The sequence below is a fragment of the Schistocerca piceifrons genome, chromosome 1, assembly GCF_021461385.2.
Source record: "Schistocerca piceifrons isolate TAMUIC-IGC-003096 chromosome 1, iqSchPice1.1, whole genome shotgun sequence".
NCBI classification, from domain to species: Eukaryota; Metazoa; Arthropoda; class Insecta; order Orthoptera; family Acrididae; genus Schistocerca; species Schistocerca piceifrons.
In genome coordinates, this window is record NC_060138.1 from 898,602,931 (window position 1) to 898,625,939 (window position 23,009).

General features: G+C 39.3%; 2 protein-coding genes across 3 annotated transcripts; one reads left to right on the forward strand and one right to left on the reverse strand.

The window, feature by feature from the left end:
* Positions 1 to 1,066: 1,066 nt before the first annotated feature.
* LOC124716984 (ferritin heavy chain) lies at positions 1,067 to 6,503 on the reverse strand. Of its 2 annotated transcripts, none has more exons than XM_047243591.1 (6): positions 6,341 to 6,503; positions 6,160 to 6,254; positions 5,714 to 5,823; positions 5,471 to 5,629; positions 2,035 to 2,193; positions 1,067 to 1,368 (listed from the first exon to the last, which is right to left on the reverse strand). In XM_047243591.1, exons 2-6 carry the CDS (start codon positions 6,245 to 6,247, stop codon positions 1,204 to 1,206), a joined length of 681 nt encoding a protein of 226 aa, XP_047099547.1. In that variant the 5' UTR covers positions 6,248 to 6,254; positions 6,341 to 6,503; the 3' UTR covers positions 1,067 to 1,203. The 2 variants fall into 2 exon arrangements, with proteins under 2 accessions (XP_047099547.1, XP_047099558.1); XM_047243602.1 differs by having other exon boundaries at positions 6,363 to 6,487.
* Positions 6,504 to 6,574: 71 nt separating this feature from the next.
* LOC124716973 (ferritin subunit) lies at positions 6,575 to 8,575 on the forward strand. The gene is made up of 5 exons (XM_047243579.1): positions 6,575 to 6,853; positions 7,101 to 7,219; positions 7,380 to 7,538; positions 7,640 to 7,828; positions 8,255 to 8,575. Exons 1-5 carry the CDS (start codon positions 6,769 to 6,771, stop codon positions 8,420 to 8,422), a joined length of 720 nt encoding a protein of 239 aa, XP_047099535.1. The 5' UTR covers positions 6,575 to 6,768; the 3' UTR covers positions 8,423 to 8,575.
* The last annotated feature ends 14,434 nt before the right edge of the window (positions 8,576 to 23,009 follow it).

The following is a 23,009-nucleotide window of genomic DNA, read 5'->3' on the forward strand; positions in this document are numbered from 1 at the left end:
CTTTCCTGATGAGGCAACAATTTGTTGCGAAAGCTTGAATTTTGTGTGTATGTTTGTGTTTGTTTGTGTGTCTATCGACCTGCCAGCGTTTTTGTTCGGTAAGTCACCTCATCTTTGTTTTTATATAAAATATCCTATACTTAAATACTCCATGTCTCAAAACCTGCGTTTTTTAAGCTTTTTATCTCTTACTCTGCACCTTCAGAGTATTCAGGGTTGCAACATGTTTCCCCACATGATTCCTTGTTATTTCCCCAATTTCCAGGCAAGTTTTAGCATTTTCCCCTGACAAATTGAGATCTCAAAGTAGGCCTGAATTGTATGAGGCAGGGAAGAGTTGTGTAAACCAGCACTAAGTGACCACCAGTAAAATGTTGGTTCTACTTTGTTCATTATTACCCACTGTGTTAGGTCTTATTTTACAGATATTGTGTGATTTTCTTTTGAAGAAATATGAGTACATAGCATACAAACCACCAGTGACTGCCACAGTTTTTTTTTTTATCATCCATACTGCCTAACATATAAATTGCTTTCAAAGTGCCAAAATGTACTAAAGTAAATAGAATGTCTAAAGTCTCACTGTATGGTCTATTTCTGGCGAGACAGTCGCAATTCTTGAAATGCACTGCCTGGACGTCTGACCTGCCGAGGAGCGGCACAGTGCTGGGTCCTTTGATAAACCACGAAATTGCGCCAGACACACACACACACACACACACACACACACACACACACACACACACAGTGCATGGGCTCAGTAAAGCAACCATTTCATCTCCCGAGACATGATTGCCAGTTTTTCTTTTCAAATTTCGCAGACATTTGAAATTCTGTGATTTCTCCGAATTTGTGGCAACCCTGGCATTATTACTTACACTTTAAATTGTTTAGGAGTGACCATTATCATTTGACTAGAGTAACACTTTCATTCACTCCCTGGATGAATGGAACTGACAAATGTTTTACTCTTCTCAGCAAATCTTAATTTAACCAGCTAAGAACTAGTTTTGGAACATATGAACACTTTACATTCACCAGTTTGTATAACTGAATTCAGTACACCTATGGTTCAATTAAAATTTATTATGTCCATAACTCACTTTACACTTACAATTTGACCAAATGCTAACTATGCTATAAAGTACAATAGGAATATATAATTTTATGATAAACTCAAGTCCTGCAGGTACTTCAAACCATTCACAGAGCTTTCTGCAAATATTCATCAAAGAGATAAAGGGACAGACTGCGCTCTGGCTGTTTGTCCTCTGCAAGTAATTTTATCAGATCGTTAGCATAGCCTGATAGATCCCTAATGCGCTCTGCAAGTTTATGGACAAATTCATTCTCTAGGTAGGAGCCAACCTGTAACAGGAAGAACATTCTATAAGTATCAAGCATGCCAATATTCTTGTAGAATGTTTTCTGCATTGGAAACCTGTTAAGTCTTGTCATCTTTTTCTGAGAAAAGAATTGATGAAAATTATAAAGTAACATTAATAAAGCTGCCAAATGAAACTTAGTACCAGCAACTGTATTTGTCACTGAATCACTAAGAAATGAGTAAAGAAAAGGGAGCCATTGCAACCTGTTGCAAACTTTGGAGTTTCACATGAAACACAGAAGCATAAAGCACAAGATTTTATGCCATACAAAAATTCACACTACTGTAAATGTTGCTCTATCAACTGTCTACAGCAGACTCACTGCCACATACAAGTATGGTTTGCAGAGTAAGGATATAGTGAACTACAAGCACCCACCATGAAAACTATTCTTAATTTCCAGTTTGCCTATGTAAAGAAAGAGGCACTGTATGACATTTCAATATAACCACATTGAATTACTAAGAATACTTTGTATACAGATTAAGCAATGCCCTTACAATATTTTTGGGAACAATTTAGCACAATATTTTAGAAGTAAAATACTGCAATGGAGCTGTACAGGTCAACCAGATGTAGTCCTATTTAATTATTAATTTTATTCTGAATTAAAAATACTGCAACAGATTTTAACCAAACCGCTTACCTCAGCATCATGAGCAGCAAGACTAGGTTCACTGTGGTGTACAACATTCTTTGTGACTCTTCGGTGTATGTCATTTGCTTCATCTGCGAGTAGTTTCTGGCCATCCAAGGCAACTGCAAGGCTCTCCATTTCATTCAGATTTAGGTTGTCACTTGGGAACTAGAAATAATTCCAATTAATAGAAAACAGATTACGAGGGTGAGTCAAATGAAAAATATTTTTTAAATACTTATTGTGTAGAAATGGTAAAAAGCTGTATCACTTTTCAACATAATCTCCCCACGCTCAATGCAAGTCCTCCCGTGCTTCCGAAGTTCATAAATTCCTCTAGAAAAAAATTCTTTTGGTAGTCTGCACAACCACTCATGCACCACTTGGCATACCTCTTCATCAGAATGGAACTTCTTTCCTCCCATTGTGTCTTTGCATGGTCCAAACTTGGGGCAAGGTCTGGTGAGTATGGTGGATGAGGAAGACACTCAAAATGCAGGTCTGTGATTGGTGCAACTGTTGCACGGGCAGTGTGGGGCCTTGCATTGTCATGTTGCATAAGGACACCTGCTGACAGCAATCTACGTTGCTTTGATTTTATTGCAGGCCACAGATTTTTTTTTAGGAGATCTGTGTATGATGCACTGGTGACAGTGGTCCCTCTAGGCATGTAATGCTCCAAAACGACACTTTTTTTGTCCCAAAAAAGTCAGCATAACCTTCCCCACTGATGGTTCTGTTTGAAACATCTTTGGTTTGGTGATGAGGAATGGCACCATTCCTTGCTTGTTATCTTCATTTCCTTGCAAGGAAGCCATCACCTCATTCACAGTGTCAAAGAAGTTCTTCACAAGCATCAACACGTCGTTCTCTCATTTCAGAGAGTCAGCTGATGTGGCACCCATCTTGTAGACACTTTCTGAAACTGGAGCACATCATGCACAATGTGGTGTGCTGACCCACGACTAACCTCTAAATGTGCATCACTGTAATGAACCTTCATTTGTCAATGAGTTTCAATAGGTTTGACACTTTCTCTACACAAAAACTGAATAACAGAATGTTGTTCTTCCCTGGTGCAAGTTGAAAGTGGGGTGGCTATCTTTATACTGATACTGCAACAGTATGTGTGTGCATCTGCACTATGCTGCTACCTACAGGCCATTCAGCACAATTTGTAGCACACTTACCAACTTACAGGATAACAGTGTGAAATTTTGATTTATCACAAATTTAAGGTTTTCATGTGACTCAACCTTGTACTAAGTGGCAAATAAATTAAGAAAAATGTGTGTGTTTTAATCATGCAACAAGTTTCGAAACTAATACCCACTAGGGGACTGGCTGTTTCTTGAGTGGGTACGGAGGTAATGGCAAGTTGAAAGCACTATTAAGAACTTCTGAATAACAAATGACTGCCACTGTCAAGTGCAGAAACTTTTTACATAAAGTTTCTTGCCATTTTTATCACTATTTATGATGAGAATCTGCTACCAATTACGCGTCTATCATTGAACAGAGTCCTTTCAATTCGAATTTCTTAATGAACTGAAGCACCGTTCTACAATTTACCCTAATTTTTGTGAAGTTTAGAAGTGGATCATTTAGAGAGTTTTAGGAATGTTTTTAAATTTTCCACAAATCCTGAAACATGTACCTACACAAGATCCATTTCTATATGGATAGAAACATTTACTTAAATTTGTGTAAGTGAAAAATATTTGCTAAATACCTTTGTAAAGAGTTTATACAAACAGGCAGTAAAATTTTACTCTTATCAGTGGTAGTGTAGTGCACTGATGTTGGCGACAACCAGCCATGAAGTAAATAATTAGTGTTGTTCCTACTCTATGACTGATGCGTTCTTTTATATACCTTTGTCCACTCTGTACATTTAATTATCCTTGTAAAATTGAGTTAATAAGAACATTGCAGAAGCCAGCATCAATGGTTGTTGCCACCATCAGCACACTATGCCCCTACAGCAAAATTTAACCGAACATGTAGCAGTAAAGCCAGCTTTCGTAATGTCAGTCAAGAATTAGAGCTGACATCACATGCACTGTAGAGGCTAGTCAGTAACTAAATTCATAACCACCAGTGCAATGTGTTTTCCATGGTATCCCAGACATTAATTCTGTAGGAAGTACAAGCCTTTAATTTCTGACATACAATAAATGCCACCAACATTACACATTTAACAACTCCATGGGCACATTTGTGTGACTTAACTACCAGCTATTTTCTTTCATTTTGTTATTGGCACGTCCATGTTAAGTGATGTCGATTGTGCAGTCAATGCTAATTTGTGAGGGTTCATTTGCTTATCCAAGTATTTTCATTTACTCATTTCACACGATAGCCTTTGCTAAGTGAAAAATGGTAAGCTGAACACATACAGCATTTAGGCATTATTTGAAATGCTAAGTTAATGTATTTAAATTAAAGCTTAAGTATATGGATACTTTTTGAAGTAGTTGGAACACAGAATGGATTGCCAAATTCCATCATTTAGAAACATTAAAGCTATCTGAAATTGCTGTTGCTATAACTGAGTTTGAACCAAGTCAATTATGTATACAATGTCGTCTACTAATGGCTAGTAGACTGTTCTTGCTGGTTCTGCTCTATGTTAGCTAGCTGATAGTTTTTAACGTTTAATCCTCAAGATACTCTTGGATATGCCATTTATGGTAACTCAAGGTAATGCTTCTACTCGTGCAGATATGCCTAGCGGTTTTTTATGTAAACCTTTGTGTCCAGAGTGTTGTAAAAAAGTCTTAAGTTCCTTAAGTTTTGTGAGCATTTCAATGAAGTTCCAATTGGTTGGAGATATGACTGTATTATAGTATTTAATGTTTACATGGCCATAACTTCATTAAAACTACACACCTATCTTGCAAAAGGCCGACATGTGACCTAGCCTTACCGCATCCTCAGCCTTCACCTTTGAACACTAAAGAGAAAATACATTGTTTAGTCCCCATATTTGATTTTAGTCCCCCTTCACCGGAGTAGTGTCAAACTGAAAGGTTTACACCAGACCCCTAAGTGACATTAACAAAATTTATGCCTAGAGAAAAAGTTTGCTTCCACGTTTAAGGATCTTAGGGAACTTATGTATCCAAAATATTCCTTCCTATGGAGCAGTAAGCATTATGAACCATGTTAACATGTAGCCAATACAAGCATTTACACAGTATTTTCAACTTTCACTGTGTTACAAATTCGAATTCATAAAACTACAGTACAGTGTAGTATGTTAAGTATAGCTATTGAACATTTTGTAACGCTTATGTGACAGTCGAGATTAAAGGAAACTGACCAGTTTCATAAATCTTACAAAGCAGGCATATGGGTCAAATTATGACTGATGGCGAAGATGGATCATCATTTAAATAAAGATTCCCCCTATGTAAACAAAGAGATCTTACATGTAACTTACATCAAGTTTCCGTGGTATCGGGTCGAATTTCACTGCGCCACCTCTCTTGGTAATATATTTTATCAAATCAATAGATTGTTCCCACATTTCATCAGACAACTTGCGGTACAAGTTTTCAAAACCATGTCTGTTTTTCTGGAAATTCTTGAAGTACGAAGACTGCAAAAAAGAATTTGTTAGACGAAGAATTTGTTAGACGCATTGCCTTAATTTTAAAGACAGATTATACACAATAACACTCACCAGCAAAAGATATTGGTAACTGTGATTGAAATGTATGTTCATGTAGCGTGAAAGTTCTGACTCAATTACAGGAAAGTCTCCATATTTTGCTGTGCAGGTGGTGAAGTCATCTTGGAAATGGAAGAAACAGTGTTAAATTACGAATAAGTAATGTAGACGTATAAAAATGGAAACTACCATCTGTAATTGAAGTTTATAATTCATAGTGCACTATCACAGCACAAAATATTAACAATTCGATGTTTACCGTAGCGTGTCACCACTATAAACACCCAAAAAATTCGTTAAAATTCTCTTACTCATTTTATAGTAGCAAAATTGTAACAAGGTATAAATTTTCTAAACCACAAATGATTCACTGAATAAAGTGCATACCAATGCGTTTGGTAAGAACGATACACAAGTGCAGAGTGAGAATTATTCATATGTAATAAATATCCTCTTACCTCTTCCGCTACAGATCTTACTATCATAACAGAACTGCGAAGCAAATGCAGCTGAAAGAAGGCAGATGAACACGCCAAATACCTTCATGATGAACCTAAAATATGAATATTACCAAGATCACAGACAACGTGTTACCTTTAAATAATACTGCAAGTATCATATAACTGAACAACACTTTACCAACAATAAGTAGGCCTTCAACCTGATTTATTGTCCCGTTCACCACGAAATTACACTTTACTTGGTTACAACTTGCTTTCTTTCCAGTAACTACAGATCTCTCAACTCGCTCGTCTTCATTTAACCAATGCTGGCGTAGCAACACTTCATTTTCAACCAATGCGCAGTAGACACTCTGCGCATTGCGCAGTACAGCAGATAACGACTGCCCTCTGTTTTCCCCCACCACAGTTGTTATCGTGCAATGGAGCTTGTGCGCTGTGGTCGAATGTGACTATAACTAAAGATCATTTTAGGTAGTGTGCGTAGTCGCCTTCTATGCCAGTGTGTGTAAAGGTAGACTAGCGAGCTCAACGAAAAACCCAGCGTGTGAATTAGCTTGGAGTTCATTTCGTCTTATAATTGTGAAACTATCAAATATTTTGGCAATGGCGAGAGGTATGAAAGTGGTCAGTCTTGGTGTGGCACTGCTCTGTTTTTTCGGCTTCGTCACTTCGCAATCTCCGTTGTCATGTGAGTATAACATAAAACAACGTGACTCGAAGTGCTCTTTAACAAGTGTATTTCGTGTTTTGCGACTGTGGCTTTTTGTTGAATTTATGTAGTTACACAACTTTAATCATTACTGAGAAATTTTGTCAGTGTTGTCGAATGTAAACCCCGTGAAATGTTGTTCTACTTACTGTGTTGGTCCATAATTTTCTTGTAGGCCTAGTTAATGTTGTTAGGTATGGGTTTACGAAAAACTTTCGGTTTGCAGGCTCTGCTGTATTCAGTGATGGGTCAACGCAGTGGGTTGACATGGTGGAACCCTGTGTGTTCATGGTGAAAGAACAAATACAAAGGGAAGTCAATGCGTCCATGGCGTACGTAGCAATGGTGAGTTGAAGCATAATGAATGGAAATATAAAACATTATGGGATATACTGCTCGTATCGGACTGTTGTTTCATATTCAGCAGCCATGTAATAAATGTTCATGTTTATAAGGTATCACTTCTGTAACCGAAAAGAGTAATGGTTTTTCATTTTATTTTCAGGGTGCATATTTTTCAAGAGATACCGTCAACAGGCCAGGATTTGCCAAGATGTTTTTCGATAGCGCAAAAGAGGAACGTGATCATGCCATCAAGCTGATAGATTATTTGCTAATGCGTGGTGAAACGCTGGAGGATATAAAGAGTCTTATAGTAGTATCTGTAAGTACATTAACTATTTTGTGCTATAATATCTCACGTTTTTGACAGATTTTGTACAGAATTTTTTTTTGTAAGTTTACTATACAAGAAAAAATTTACAGCCACCAAAAAAGCTGGAGTGGAGGGATGGTGTCAAAGCCTTGAAGGACGCACTTGAACTTGAGGGAAATGTAACTGTTGCCATAACATCAGTGATTAAGGAATGCGAGTCCCCCAAGACCAAGGGTCAGAAATCTGGTATTGGCAATAAGCCAGGTCGAAAAGCAAAAGAGTCATTCAACGATTATCATGTATGTATTGTTTGCTTAAACTACCTACTTCATGAACAGAAATTGTGGGTTAAAAGCTATTGTAGAATATTTTGGCAGTGCTATATTGTGTAAGCAAATAATTAAAGTGTGCATAGTACATATATTTTCAAATTCATGAACGTTTGGAATTGCCAGTCTAGACTTTATTCTTTCGGAAATATTAAGCGGTGTAGATGAAATATTTCTTTAATCTATGTGGAAGATAAAAACCATTGTTCTCCATGTATTCTGAACATACCTCCAGCATTTTCTAAGTTGATTTATACATTTAACAATTTATTCCGATTCTTAGAGCTGTAAATGCGTATATTAACAATGTTTCCTACCATGTGATTGTTCATTCCCGAGTTACACACAAATCGTCAGACATTGCATATTATAGCATGCTCTTTGGTTCTTTTCCAGCTGGTGGATTACCTCACTGGGGTTTATCTTGAAGAGCAGTATCACAGTCAACGTGATCTTGCTGGAAAATTGTACACACTTGGAAAAATGATAGAAAATCATGGCCCTCTTGGAGAATTCTTGTTTGATAAGAAATTACTGAGTGGGGAGGTGCCTGCTTTTGGTTAAGTTGCTGCAATTAAGAACAAATTTTTATACCTGCAGATGTGAACAGTTTTGTCACCTTATTGTAAAGTTACTGATAATGTTTTAGCCACATCTGAGAGTCCTAGTAGTAATGTAAATAACATTAAATACAATAAAGTTTTCTTAAAATTGCAATGTGTATATATATCTAATCACACCTATAATGCAGATCTATTTTCAAAGCTGTATTATTTGTCTTTTGGGTAAAATTTACATTTTGGAACACACCTACCCCCCCCCCCGCCCAATGAATTTTCAGTATGACGCAGGTGTGAAATAGCAAAGTGCCATTACTTGTTACTCAGTCGAGGTAATTTCAAATTTCATTGTTTTATCTGTAACACAAAAAATGCAACTCGATGAACTGTTAGTGGTATTAGAACTGAATTTAATTGGTGCCAACACCATTGTGCAATATAATACAAGAACTCTGTTAATTTCCAACAATACAAAAATGTGTGAAATACAAGGAATCCACTCCAGCAACAAAAACTATAAAATTGACAACAGCCAATCACAAAGTTGAATTCTTAATGTTTGTGTCTAAACCCTATCACATGATTGTACTAATAAAGGAACTGCACCCACTTGTCATAGGTTTCATCATAATTTTTGGTATACATAGGGTTTGGTCAGAAATGAAACTGAAAGCAGATGCTCGGGTGTCCAGGCATTTAGGAACAGAGCAATTTTTACACCGGTTGAGTACTAAATTGGCAATTTGTTAGTATGGTTTCCAGGAAGTGGTTGGTGCAGTGCAGTGGAGTGGGCACAGAATGGTAATGCGAAGGTTGTGTGATTGAATTTCTATGTTGAAACTTAATTTTAAATTTTTGTTACTTCAACTAGGCCTACAAATAAGCTGAAAGAAAGCTCAGTATACTGTGTTTACATTTCTGTAGGAGACTAGTAGGAAAGGCAAAGGAAAATTTGGGTTTGCGAATTTCGAGGATGGGAATGTAGAGGGCACGTAAGAATTTCATACATAAAATTACTTTCATTATTTTACAGATGATGATTTACATGTGTTAAGGTGGTATTCATCATAAAAACAGCAGAAGCAGTTTTCTTGGCATCTTGCAGATGTTATAAACTCTGTGTTTTTACAGTTATTATTTTTATCTTCTGTTAAGGTTCATATAGAAACACATGGTTTGTATTTATAAAACATACTCTCTCGGTGGACAGTTTGGTAGCAAACCATGCATAACAAAGTCCTTAACACTTAAATTACGATTCTGTTCTGAAAAGTTACTTGTGATTTGAAATTTCTTTGTGCCTTTTTCACATGGTTTATGATGATGATATACTGAGCATTATTTTGATTTGTATGCATTGTAGGTAACATAAAAACTGAAAATTAAAAAAAAGGTTGCTACATAGGGACACAACCTGTTGATTGTCTGATTACCACTCTGTATTCTTTTTGTGGCTCCAGACCCTGTCTGGAAACTCTGATAATGTAAATGACTCGTGTCTCACCAGATCAGCACCAAAAATGCCTCTCCTTAATGGATGGCTACCTCACGATCCCGCACCTGTAAATTATATCTCCAGTCAAGCCCCGCATATAACATAAATCAGTAATGTCGAGGAGGTGCAGATCAATTGTAAGTGGCAGCCTGTGGCAAGAGTAGTGGCTCATTGCTGCTTGTAAACTATATCCACACTTAATGCTTGAGAAATTATCAATGTGCTAGATACCTCATATCCATTTTCCATTGTTAGATGATTTTTGAGTAATCAAATTGAAATTGTGCTCTTATTAGACACAAAATTCATAATGACCTGTGCCTGTGTTGTCTGAATGTATGGCTAAGCAAACATCTTATCTTATTTTTAATACTTTACTTTGTACATATCTCCTCCGGATTCTAATAACTACTTTGCTAGGAGACTGTACTTTGTATTAAGCACTGGTGAATACAAATGTGGTACATGGGCAGTTAAACTGTAGAAAACAGTAGATTTTAAATTTTGGTGGACAACTACTCAAAACAGACTTGGCTTCAAACCAGGTGTGTTTTTGTTGACTGACATGAGACCACAGCAGAGCCCAACACTGTGTGTGCACCAACATCTGCAGTAAAGCCTCATGGCAAAGGAAGTGAAATATCCATCAATATGTGCACAGCAACCAGTGTGTTAAAAATAAGAGAATTGCAGATGCACTAGGCAATTTTTGCTTTAGAGAGATGCAATGATTAATTTCATGAAAATTTACTTAACAGAATATCGAGAAACAGTATTTTATTATGTGCTTCATATGTGTTGTGAAATGTCTGGGAACATATATATGACCTACCCCAGTTAAAATGTATTAGGCTAATACCCTTACTATCACTCTTTGTCATCATCCCAAACTTGTGCCACTGGATCATGTTGTCTCTCTGCTCCAAGTTGGTCTGTCAAAAACATTTGTTACATGGCATATTGGGAAGACTTTAAATAACATAGAAACTAGGGTAGACAATACCAGAATTGCTGTAAGTGTTCAGCCATTGGCATACAGTTTCTTAAGTATTTTTACTGTAATATTTAACAACAGTATGGAAAGGATGGATTACTGTTCACTTCATAGAGATGCTGTTGAGCCACAGCCTTCACCTTTAGTGCATGAACACAGCAGCTCTGCACATGTGCCTGTTAATCTGAGACCATGAGAATTGAAGTACATTAAAAAAAAAGTTCAGGTAAGGTGGCAAATTTTTCCCACAATTACTTGACACTTTGAAGCCTCTTCATTGTTATATCTTCATAGCCTCCATTTTTTTCCTCCTTCAGTATTACACAGTTCACAAGTCACCATATTTTAGTATGTCATTCTAGTGAGCCTATAAACTTACTCAAAAACTTTTCACAAGCATTCAGAAATTTCCTAATTGTGTGTGAAACACTTAAATATTGGCTGGCTATAATGTGAATTCCTAGTAATTCTCAATGCTCATGAATCTGATGAGAACCCTTAAACATTTAACCATTACCCAAGAATTTATTTGAAGAGCTAGAAATGTTGGGGCTATACCTGAGGTCTACTGCTGAAGATGACAGCTTGCTACTATGAATTGGCCTATCCCTAATTTGTTGTAGCACTGTCATTCCTGTTCACATAGTCTCATATTGTCTACTGGAAATTAAACCACCCTTCACAAAATTACAGCTGAAATTTGCGGGCTTTCAGAAAAGATAATTATGTGTCAACTGGTTTATGCACTGACGTAACACAATATTGTGGTACCCACACCTAATCAGTCGAGCAGCTCCTCAGTTGACATCATGAGGCTGAGTGCAAGAATACAGTGCGCCTAAGGTGTCATCTAGAAAGGTATGCAGATGGTGACTTGGGTTCAGTGCAATATCATGGAAGAACAAAAATACTTTGCAATTATAACTACTCTTCCCGGTACATACTGTAAGACAATATGGTGGTGCTGATGATGGAGGAACAGTAGAGGGTTGGTGAGTTACTGAACTCTGCTTTCAAACAAAACTGGACCTGCAGTTAATTGCATATGTCCTAATAGCAATGTTAAATGCCAGTGCGATAAGTATATTTCAGTGCCATGTAGTGTTTGTATTGTTCATGATGGTACTGGATGACAGCTGAACACAAAACCCAATGCCCAATGCTTGTGCAGCACTGGCAACCTTCCTTGACCCCTCCAAAGGAAATAAAAGGGTGTATTAGAGTTAAATGACCATGTAGGGTTTAAGCTTTACCATTTTCCTAACAGCAAATGAGGAATGATGTATGGTAAAATATGATAATGATATACTGAAGATTTATACACTTTAGATAGTTGCTAGTAACATATGACTTTATAAGACAACAAGAATAAGCACTCCCTCGAAAAGCTTGGACCAACAGTGCATTGTGCTTCATCTTTCTTCTGACTTCCCTGACGACTCTGGGGGTGACGACCAATTCATGCCACTAACTCCTGCCCTTGGTAGGCTGCTGGAGCAGGGACTTAACTCGGTGCCTTTCTCGAAGAAATCATGCATGGACGAAGTAAGCGACTGATAGCAAGCACATGCCCATATGTAGGTATGTGGGCAGTGTTTTGATTATCAGTCACTCGGTCAACGCTATCCTCCTGCTTTCCATCTATGCAATAACCTGGTGCATTGGGTCATCTGAGGACTTGTATTTGATGTGTATGATCACGTGTGTCGCCGAAGGCATAGCAGGATGCAGGTAGAAAGTAGCTGTGTCTTCAACGCAGGTGTTACAAGCTGTGGCGGAAGTGGTTACTGTGCATAACCGCTCATTTGTTGAATTGTCAATGAAAGAGGATTAAGTTACTCAGCTGAAACAGTCTTATTCATGCCACCCTTTTGGGTGATGCAAGTGTTTGTTCGCCTTGATATAACTTTGTATGGGCCAGAATACGGAGAAGTGAAAGGTGGATGTGCAGCATCACCACGCAGCCAGGCAGGTGCTGATGTTGTCAACTCATTGAAATTGAACTCAGGGCAGTGTTCATGGCATTCCAGGTATTGAGGGCATAGTTCTCGGCTGTGTTACTCTGGCTTTGGAGAAAAGCAGTTTGGCCACTGCACAGGTATGCTGCTGGTAGAAATGGTGCAATAAAAGCGTCAGGTACTCACAGCTGTTTGCCGAATACTAGGTGTACTGGAGAACAGGACAACTCTTATTTCACAATCATCTGAAGAACGAGCATAGCCCACAGCAATGTATCAATCCTAGATTCTTTGTGGCACATGTGAATAATTTTCAGTGAGCGATTCATGTGCTCATCCATACTTTCATTAACTGGGCTGAAGATCTTAGTGCGAATATGGTGGCTGCCATAAAGGTTAAGTAACTCATTAAATGCGCTATGCAACTATATTAAAGGATCACCTTTTCGAAACCCCGTAATTGTATGTTATTGCGACGCGTAAGTTTGTAATTTTGCCCACAAGTGCCTACAATCTTGTTCTGTAATGGTGCAAATACGTGGCGGCTTGTGACGTCCCCTGAGGACTTCAAACAGCGGGTGTCGACACAAGCGAAAAAAAGCCACAGCTCAGAAGTTGACGTGAGCTGTAAGGTGGGTTAATGATGTCACATTGGTATCATATCCCACCCCAATTCCGCCCAACGCCACCATGGATGTGTCACGCGATGAGAAGGTCGTCACAGCCTCTCCTACTCACATTTTACTTCTTCATTTGACGTGTCTTTGATGGTAATCAGAACCGCGACACCCAGCATTGAAATCTATGGGTGGCTGGAGAAAACATTTCAGATACGCTGCCGCTCATAATTCACACTAAAAGGTCGCAGGGGTTGACATAAAGTGCGTCAATGAAACCACCCCTTCCCTTCAGGCGCTAATTTCCACTCATTTCGCAGTCTAAAGTGGCAGTTCGCAGTGTGATGAGCAATAAGAAAATGTTCTTGATAACCTTTAAAACTCGTGACACCCTCGGATGTTTGAACCCATATCCAAGGACGTTTTAGAACTGCACCGCCCACAAAATGTGGTTGCACGCCTTTGGAGTGCAGAGAGATCGCAGTCTCTGCTTTTGCTTACTGGTTGGAACCACTAGCGACCATTCAAACCATTTGGCGAAATTCGAACATGATCCGAAGCAGCAAAGGGTACTTATGCTTTTTCAGCCCTACTGTTTTCCACCCTCCTGTGGCGTGATCGCTGGGGAGTGCTACATTAACATGGGCACGAATAAAACGGAGAGGGGTCCCTCTAAGATCATCTATTTAGGCAGCAGCCTCCAACTATCCACCAAACTTCGTTAAATACAATACAAATGTAGCCGTTGGAAACTCCGACACCAATTCAGCGTGACGGCTGCTCTAGCACCTCAATGCAAACAGACTGCACCCAAGGGGTGTCGAAGGAACTGCGTAAGCCCGAGACGCCAGAGCAGCTGCCAGGCTGAATTGGTGTCGAAATTTCTGACAGGTACGTTTGTTACACGGTCAACAAAGGCGCGTGAATGACCCCGATGGTGTTACTGAACTGGGGGATCTTAGAGGGATCTTTTGGCGTTTTATTCACACACTTGTTAATGTTACATTCCCTCGTGATAACGTCACAGGACGGATAAAAAGGCATCAGTATCCTTTGCTGTTTCGGATTACGTTCCGATTTCATCGAATGGTCTTGGAACGTTGCTAGTAGTTCCAGCCTGTACACAAGAGCAAAAATTGTGACTATGCTGCTCTCCAAAGGGGTGCAACCCCACAATGTCCCTAGAGAAGGGTTGAAACGTCCGAGGATGTCAAAGGTTGTCAAGAACATCTTACTGTTGCTCATCGCACTGCAAACTCGTTTTCCACTGCGAAATGTGTAGGAATCAACGTTCTGGGGAAAGGGGTGGTTTCATTAATCCCCTTTATGCCACCCCTAAGGCCTTTTCTTGTTTATTCTGAGAGGCTGTGTATCTGAAATGTCTTCCTCGGCCACCACAAGAGAGCCACATGATCTCAATGCTGGATGTATCGGTCCTCACCTCCATCGCAGATACGTCAAAAGAAGGCGTGAAATTTGGGGTGGGATAGACTGTGACGACACGTCCACTGTAGCGTTGGGCAGAATCGTCGTGAAATTTGGTACCAACGTGACGTCATTAAGCCATCTTATAGGTCACATGAACTTCCGCGCTGTAGCTTTTTTTTCCGCAGGTGTTGACACCTTGCTATTTGAAGCATCGCCGAGCCCGAGGGGGGACGTCACAGGGCGTCACGCTCTTGCGCCACTACACAGGAAGTTTGCAGGCACCCTTGAGCCAAATTTCACACTTATGCTTCGCAATGACAGCCATTATTTGGAACGTGATCCTTTAATTCTGTCGCACAGTGTAATAATTCCTCAAACTTACGGAATCGGTCCTTGGTAATTGTGAGAAGAGTCCTATGGCAAGAAAATCAGACATTCACAAGTGCCTTGGCGATGGATTTAGCTATGATGTCTGCTAGTGATATGGCTTCTGGCCACTGTAACACCTACAGCGCCTCTCGGTGTTGAAAAAACAAAAATAGCTCCCATGTCCTTAAGATATCAATTCACAAAATGACCCAAGTCCCTCCACAAGTAGTAATTACGAAAAATAAATAAAAACAAATAGATGGAAATATCTAGTATACAAAGCGAAAGAAAAGAAAAGGAAAATTTAATTACAAATTTTAGAAACATGGTAAGGGGGAAAACAATAGAAAATATTAAAATATTTGTTATTCCAATACGTAAGAAAATCAATGTTGTAGTCATAGAACTTAGGTCTGGGGCACCAAAGATAGTGTTTATTAAAGTATAAGTAGCCATACGTTGTAATTACGATACTCCAGTCTGTTCTAGTTCGGAAGTTATTTAGGACGTACAGCTTTAGAAAACAACAATTGGGACTTTATTAAACGGGGATCAAGAATAGATCGTGACGAGATTGTTTTTGAGGATTGTCAACTCAAGACTTTAATTTCGACATTTATCAGATTAGATAAACGGGATGGTGAATAGTAATCTCTTTGGCTTTAATGTCAATTCGTGTGAATATTTAAACGCTTTACTGAGTTGAGAATTTTAACCGGATTCGGACTTTGAATTGTGATAGTGGGAAACTTTAACTTCAGGCGACTAGTGATCATAGTTAATGACAGTTTGCGGATATTGAACAGAAATAACTTATTTACCGAAAGTGACAGGATATTACCTAACATCTCTGATGCTAGCGGGATCCCACTTAGACATCTAATTAAAGAACTTCTTTGAATGAGATCGTATGAGTGAACCTATTTATTAATAATTCTTGTCAATAAACTGACATTGTTAATTTGAAACATAATACAAGCCTTGAACATTAATTTAACTTAGATTAATAAACGTTAAGGTTACGTGATTTATGCCAAGAACAAACTAGCGATTCGTAACTAAAACAATTGAACGAAAGGTTAAAGTATCGTCGTCTGTAAACATTTGTAGTAAAGCTACTAAAGATTTTTTCTCTCAGCGTTGGGAAGACTATAAGTGTAGTGACCCACGTTTAACATTGGGTTTTAAAAGTAATCAAAATGATACTTAGCCGGGACAATATTAAATAAAAGTAAAACCCTTCAATGACAGTCAGTGTGTAAAAAAATAAAATCAAACTTTCACCTATTAGACGAAAAAGCGAAAACAGAAAAAGGGCTGCTACACCACCTGGTATTACGGTCGACACGATTGTTGGTAGGTAATGGGGATCGTCTATACATGGTAACAGGCTGACAAGGTCCGGGTGGATATGTACAAAATGTGTCGTCGGAAGTGGAAAATTCTGAATGATTGCATGCCTTGAAACTTTGTTCTTCTGGCACTATACACAGGAGCGAGCCACAATTGGCTGTTTTTCTTTGCACTTGACCGGATCACTTTGCTTGCACAAGTTTGACCATTGCTTTGGTGCCACTGTGTGAGGTGTGAATAGCGCTGAAGAGCTCTCGGCGGCGTTTTGCGGGATTAGAGGCCGGGAATTATCGCCACCTCAGTTACACCACATTTTATTTGCAGATCCATGAACCGGTACATGAGTCAGGTGAAGCGGTGTAGGTGCTCTGTCGAGGACCTATTGTTGTATGACAGTATGCGTCAGCTGGCTATCTTCAATCTTCGCCCAATCTACATTGCTATGCTGGCTACCTACGTTCCTCGAAAGGCTGTCAGCCACAGTATTATCTTTGTTGTGTCGAATGTCTGTTGTAAACTGTGCCACAAATTCTGCAGGTCAGCACTGACATAGCGAAATAAGTTCAATTTGTCACTGTAGAACAGAAGTAAAAGGCCAATGGTCCGCAAACGTAGGAAACTGATGGCCCTCTTAGACGGGCCAGAAGTGTCTAATAGCCAGGTACACGGCGAGAAGTCCTCTGTCTTTAGAGATCCATTTAGATTGCACCTCTGTGAAAAGCCTGGAGAAACATTCCAAGGGGTTGCTAAGATCCATGAATCTGTTGCTGTAATGCAATGCCCACTGCCACATGGTTAGCATCTACAAACACTCCGATCAGTACAACGAGCATGAGATGTCTTAGCAATGTTGCCTTAGATAGCGTTACCTTCAAATCTTCGAACGCCTTAGACGCTTCCGCAGACCACTCAGTTTTCCTGCTACCGGAACTGTTTTTACCAGTGAGGAGCAGACTGAAAGGCTGTTGCACCACCACAATGTGCGGTAAATAAAGACGATAAAAGTACACCACGACAATAAATCACCCAAGGCCCGGTATGTAGTAGGGCACGTAGCAGCCGCGCGGTCTAGGACGCCACGTCGCGGATTGCGCGGCCCTTCCCGCCGGAGGTTCGAGTCCTACCTCGGGCATGGGTGTGTGTGTTGTTCTTAGCATAGGTTAGTTTAAGTAGTGTGTAAGCCTAGGGATCGATGACCTTAGCAGTTTGGTCCCTTAGGAACTCACACACATTTGAACATTTTTTGGCACGATGTATTTTGAATAGCTGAGAGATTTTCTTTCAGTGGTGCCAATCCACTGCAGGAGACCGTGACGCCCAGAAAATAAATTTCCGATTTTGCAAAGACACATTTCTGTGCGTTAAAGAGAAGGACAAAAACTTCAAGGCATTGAAAGTGTTGGCGCAAATGTACTTAGAAAAAATCAAATTTCGCGAAGATACAGGGACGCCGACTTATGAAAAAATCTTGGGGGGGGGGGGGCGTACTGGTAGTCTTGCCCCGGGAAATTTTCTAAATTTTAGATGAAAAATAGTGAGTTTAAAAGTTTTTTAAGCATTTTAGAGTAATATGATCAACATTAGAACCCTGAAAACTGGACTCTCGATAACTCGACACTCCGGGAAACTCGACAAGCCTGACACATTTTTTGGCTTTGAAGAAAGAAACAAAACATAAACACGCACGGTAATTTTGTAGAAAGCTAATTTAATTTACAGTAATAATCATGCCTATAGACTATTACAGAGCAGTGAATATATAGCTCTGAAAAGACTTTAATTATATTTTATTAAATCCTAAACTATCATTGAAAGAAAAAAAACATAAAATATTGCTGTCGCACAGTAATAGCACTTTGATTAATAAGTGAAATAGCTAACTTAAGCTTACTTTGAATAAGGCTCAGGATTCATTAAATAAAAAAAATATCTCAAAGTCAATGCTTTAATACAGTTAGTAAAGTTAATACAGTATCCCTAATACTTTCAGTCAAAAAATATGTAAATAGCTGGTTTTAATTGGGTCTTACACCTTAAAAATATTTAGGTATTTGAAAAGAACTAATACAGTACTATAGTAATACAGGACTAAAATAGTACTAATATTTCGAAACTGAAAATTTAATATTATGTATGTATTTAATTCTCTATTTTATAAAGATTTTTAATAGTGCTCTAAATGCAATTATTAGGGCTAGAGTATCTTTAGAAAGGTACAAATGCCGACTGTCTGACTGGATTACTGAATATGAAGTCGTTGATGATTGGTCGGATATCCAATTCATCCAAAACATCTCGGTGGGCATGAAGAACAGCCAACTTGTTCCTCCCATTGTTGATCGTCGATATGACTTCAGACGCCTAAGAGCGCTAAATGACCGTTCTGCTGTTGCTACTACTTGGAGAAGCTTAATGCACTTCACTACTTCACATAACATTTCTATAACTGCAGGCTCTTGTGTATTGTACTTTCTTACATCATGCATGTTTTTTAAGACCAGTTGTTTTTTATTAGTGATATCGACTAATATATTCAAGTGTAAGCGCAGTCTCTATGTCTAGGTCATTTTTGACAAACTCAGTCGATTTTTCCCACTTTGTTTCACCTCTGTTTACTAAAAGCAAGCACTCTTGGTCGATTGCAATGACCTGTGTGGCTCCAGTTGAAGCAAACCGCTCAGTAATGCAAGATTGCACCGTTTCACAAACTTCAATGTAGTATTCCTTTGGGGTTTTGAAAGTGTGCGGTGAGCTGGCTTCGTTGTTTTCATACTTCTTTGGTATACTTCGACTCCGAGGAAGCGAAGGATCATCAACTTGTGAAGGTTTTTCTTTTGAACACAATTCCCAAATGTGTTCAAAACTGTCACGCCTTCCATGCAATATACAAATCAAGCCCTCATATATTTTCTCCAGATCAACAACGCTTAGATGAGGGCATTGAATTTTTTCATTGACATCCTCTACTTGGTTCATTGCATGGCAATAACGACGTAAAAAAAAAAGTCTTGAATTGTAACATTTACTCAAGATAGCCTCCACATTTCTAACCTACCTCTGTTTTGTATTCTGCAGAAAATGTTTCAGAAAACTCTAGAAGTTCTTCAAATTTTTTCAATTTTTCTCAGTATACTAGAAGTTCGCATAGACCATCGAGTCGGGCAAAGGGGTTGTAGACCAGCTTGGTCGTTGGCGCTCTCACAGCGTATGCTTCTGAAAAGTCCCATCCTTTTGTTGGATTTCCTTACGGTGTTTATTAAGTCCGTGGCCAAAGCCATAACATACCTCATAGACATAAGATGGCGGAGACTGTCTACAACTGCAAAGTCTAAACTGTGAGCAGTGCAGTGAACATACGTGCTTTTGGTTGTATATCCAAAACTAATTTTTATAGTCCTTTGAACTTACCTCTCACATTCGAGGCATCATCATAGCACTGTCCTCTTAAGTTATCCGTTGACAAATCAAGACGAGCAAAAACGTCCTATAAAATTCTAACCAGAGTTTATGATTCAGTGTTGGGGGTCTCATATAAGCCAATAAAATCTTCGTCGATGATTAAGGAATCATCGACAGTACGAATACAAAAAGACACTTGTTCGTGAAGCGAAGAATCACGTGTTTCGTCATCCATAATAGAAAAAATGTTCAGGGACTGATGACCTCAGAAGTTAAGTCCCATAGTGCTCAGAGCCATTCTTTGATCTCGTTTTGAATATCGTGGGACGTCCACTTATACCCTCAACGCCCCAACCAATCTTTAAACTCAGATGTGTCATTCTTTCGGAGTTCCAACAATTGAAAAAAAAAATTGAGTATATATCTTTGTGCCCTCTAATTGCTAGTCCTTGTCGGCATAGAAATTGCACGGTAGTAAAAATTGTCTCAAGAGCTAAACGGCCTTTTTTCATATCACTGTCTAACTGTTCATTCAATTGGGAGGCCACATTTCGGTTAGTGATAGTATTTAGTTTCAGAACACCTTCTTTATGTGTAAACGTATTTTCATGAAGACGGAATTTTTCAAAGCCTTTTTCCGGTTTGAAAACCCTACAGAAGTAACCGCTTTTTTAAAAAAAATAAAATTGCAGATTTTGCATAAGACTTTTTCGGTAGATGCTTCATATTCTATCCATGTATATTTGATCAACCAAGACCTCTAAAATGACCTTCCCTTACCGGATTGTCCAGGCTTTGGATGTGAGCGGTTCTCGCCTGAAGATGACGAAGCAACTGATGACACAATAATTGTTGGAGGTTGACTTGCAGTATCATCAGCTTCCAAGCGCGCCTTTTTGGTAACAAATTTATCCATTGCAAACTTAATGCACAATACACTAAGAGACTAAAGTAAACTAATAAAATATAATCATATAAAATAGTCCACTAGACACTAAAGTCGGAACACTAAACACGTCTGCAGCTGAACGAAAGTATCCTCACGGAATGACTGCGACAACAGGGTGAGCTTTATGTAGTCGCGGCGTCATAATGTCTCGAAGCGTCAAGGCAACGCGAGGCGGAGGGTTCCAGGCGCATCTGCTCCAGTCCTTTTGCTGGCACAGCGCCCGCAGCGCTGGCCCACCGACGCCAGATTTTACCCAAAGATTTGCGCACCAGGACAAATTCTAAGTGTGCCCGCAGCACCGTAATACTATCATGATTCACATCACTCTTTTTCAGTTAACCTACTTACTATGATAATAATTATTTGTTTTAACTCATTAATTTTTAATTATTTTAAAAGGTAACTATCGTGAAACAAGATTAATAAAAAATTCCAACATAATTTTGTAATTTTACGAAGCATAATGTAACTAATAATTTACTTAAGTTATTGGGGGGTGGGGCTCCGCTCACCAAACGAATTTTTGAGGGGTCTCGTGCCCCCCTAGGCCCCATGGAGTCGGCGCCTGTGCTAAGATAGCAAAAAGCGCAAATGCAAAATCATGTAAAACTCTGTGCATGAATGTGTGCCAGGTTTGCACGAAGTTTCTTAATATGCACGGTAGACAATTTTAATGTATAGTCCAAATGGTGTGACGATGGCCATTTTCTTTATGTCTTCTTTGGCCATCTTTGGAATCTGTTAGAACGCCTTAACATGATCGAAGACACTAAATACAAATGCACCACTAACTGCATAAATAAAACCAGTAATGTTTGGTACCAGATGCGGCATTTAACTATCGGTAGTCATTACATAATCACCTCACACCACCTTCCTTTTCTACGAAGCTGAGTGGAGGCGCCCAGTCTTGCTAATATGTTGTTCATTTCCTTTTGTGCTGCTGCAAATTTCTTGGGAGGTAGGCGAGGAGCACAGCAAAAATACAGGCTATCTAAGCATGGTCTGGATGCGTTTCTGTGTTATGTTGCAGCATTTCCCAGTTCTTTAAATCGGTCTTTCAGTCCAGGGAATTTGTTCAGCAACTGCACGGACAGCGTCACTGGAGATGGAACATATTTCATCTGTCACAGATACTGTAGCGGAAGAAACGGATTACTGATCGTATACAGCACAAGTACGCTGACGCTTCGTGCAGATCGGACCGGGCTCTGATCGCTCCTCGCGAACGGGCGCAGTCGACGTGACAGACACCAAACTGTGTATGTTAGCACACGCTGAACAGCCATTGACCAGGTCTGACATCAGTCTGAAAAATCTTAGAAAGTCAACTCCTATGATAGCGCCGCCGACGTTAGCGAAGACGAGCTTCCACGTCAGTATGAAAGCAGAACAGAAATGTAACGAAGTCTCCCATTCACCGTGTTTGTTGACGTGGATATTGTTTACTGCCGTCAAGTTATGGCATGTGGCTAAATGTTGGTTCAGAGCACAGGTGACAAGGAAAATCACTAATTTCTGAAATGGAATCTACCAGGATCCTGCGTGTAGCAACAGCCGCTTAGAATGTTATAGCGTTGAATGTTGTCCGGACGGTGCTTATCTGCACGACGGATGTGGTCGCCCACTAACGCTCGTCGTTCCAGTTTGAATAGTCGTACAGCACTGTACATTGTCTTGCATCGCGTCCAAACTTTTTGTGGAACCAACATCAAGTTGTCAGTTTACGTGAAGCACTTGTATTGCCGTCAGACTTTTATTCTTTGTACACACGAGTTTTGTTTGTAGGTGCTGACCCGTGTTCATCTGCCGGTAATTTTCGCAGTGTGATCTGTTTGTTGGTGGCCATTGTGGCATCTTCCTTGTGAAGTCGCAGGCTCTGTCTCTCTGGTGCCAGTAGCATCTACTGAGGCCAGGAACATCTTAATTGTTCGCATGTCCGTTCCATAGCCACTCTGGGAAGATGGAGATATTTGGTCACAAAAATCATGATCTTCTAGGTTATCAGCCATTATGTCTACCTGTTTTG

Bases quoted from the DNA above. Each gene is read 5' to 3' on its own strand.
- LOC124716984 (XM_047243591.1), bottom strand. From the start codon at position 6,247: ATGAAGGTATTTGGCGTGTTCATCTGCCTTCTTTCAGCTGCATTTGCT. The intron at 5,630-5,713 runs GTGAGTGTTATT...TCTTTTTTGCAG, and splicing joins GTTACCAATATCTTTTGCTG to TCTTCGTACTTCAAGAATTT. The intron at 1,369-2,034 runs GTAAGCGGTTTG...TTCCTGTTACAG, and splicing joins TTGCTGCTCATGATGCTGAG to GTTGGCTCCTACCTAGAGAA.
- LOC124716973 (XM_047243579.1), top strand. From the start codon at position 6,769: ATGGCGAGAGGTATGAAAGTGGTCAGTCTTGGTGTGGCACTGCTCTGT. The intron at 7,220-7,379 runs GTGAGTTGAAGC...TTTTATTTTCAG, and splicing joins CCATGGCGTACGTAGCAATG to GGTGCATATTTTTCAAGAGA. The intron at 7,829-8,254 runs GTATGTATTGTT...GTTCTTTTCCAG, and splicing joins AGTCATTCAACGATTATCAT to CTGGTGGATTACCTCACTGG.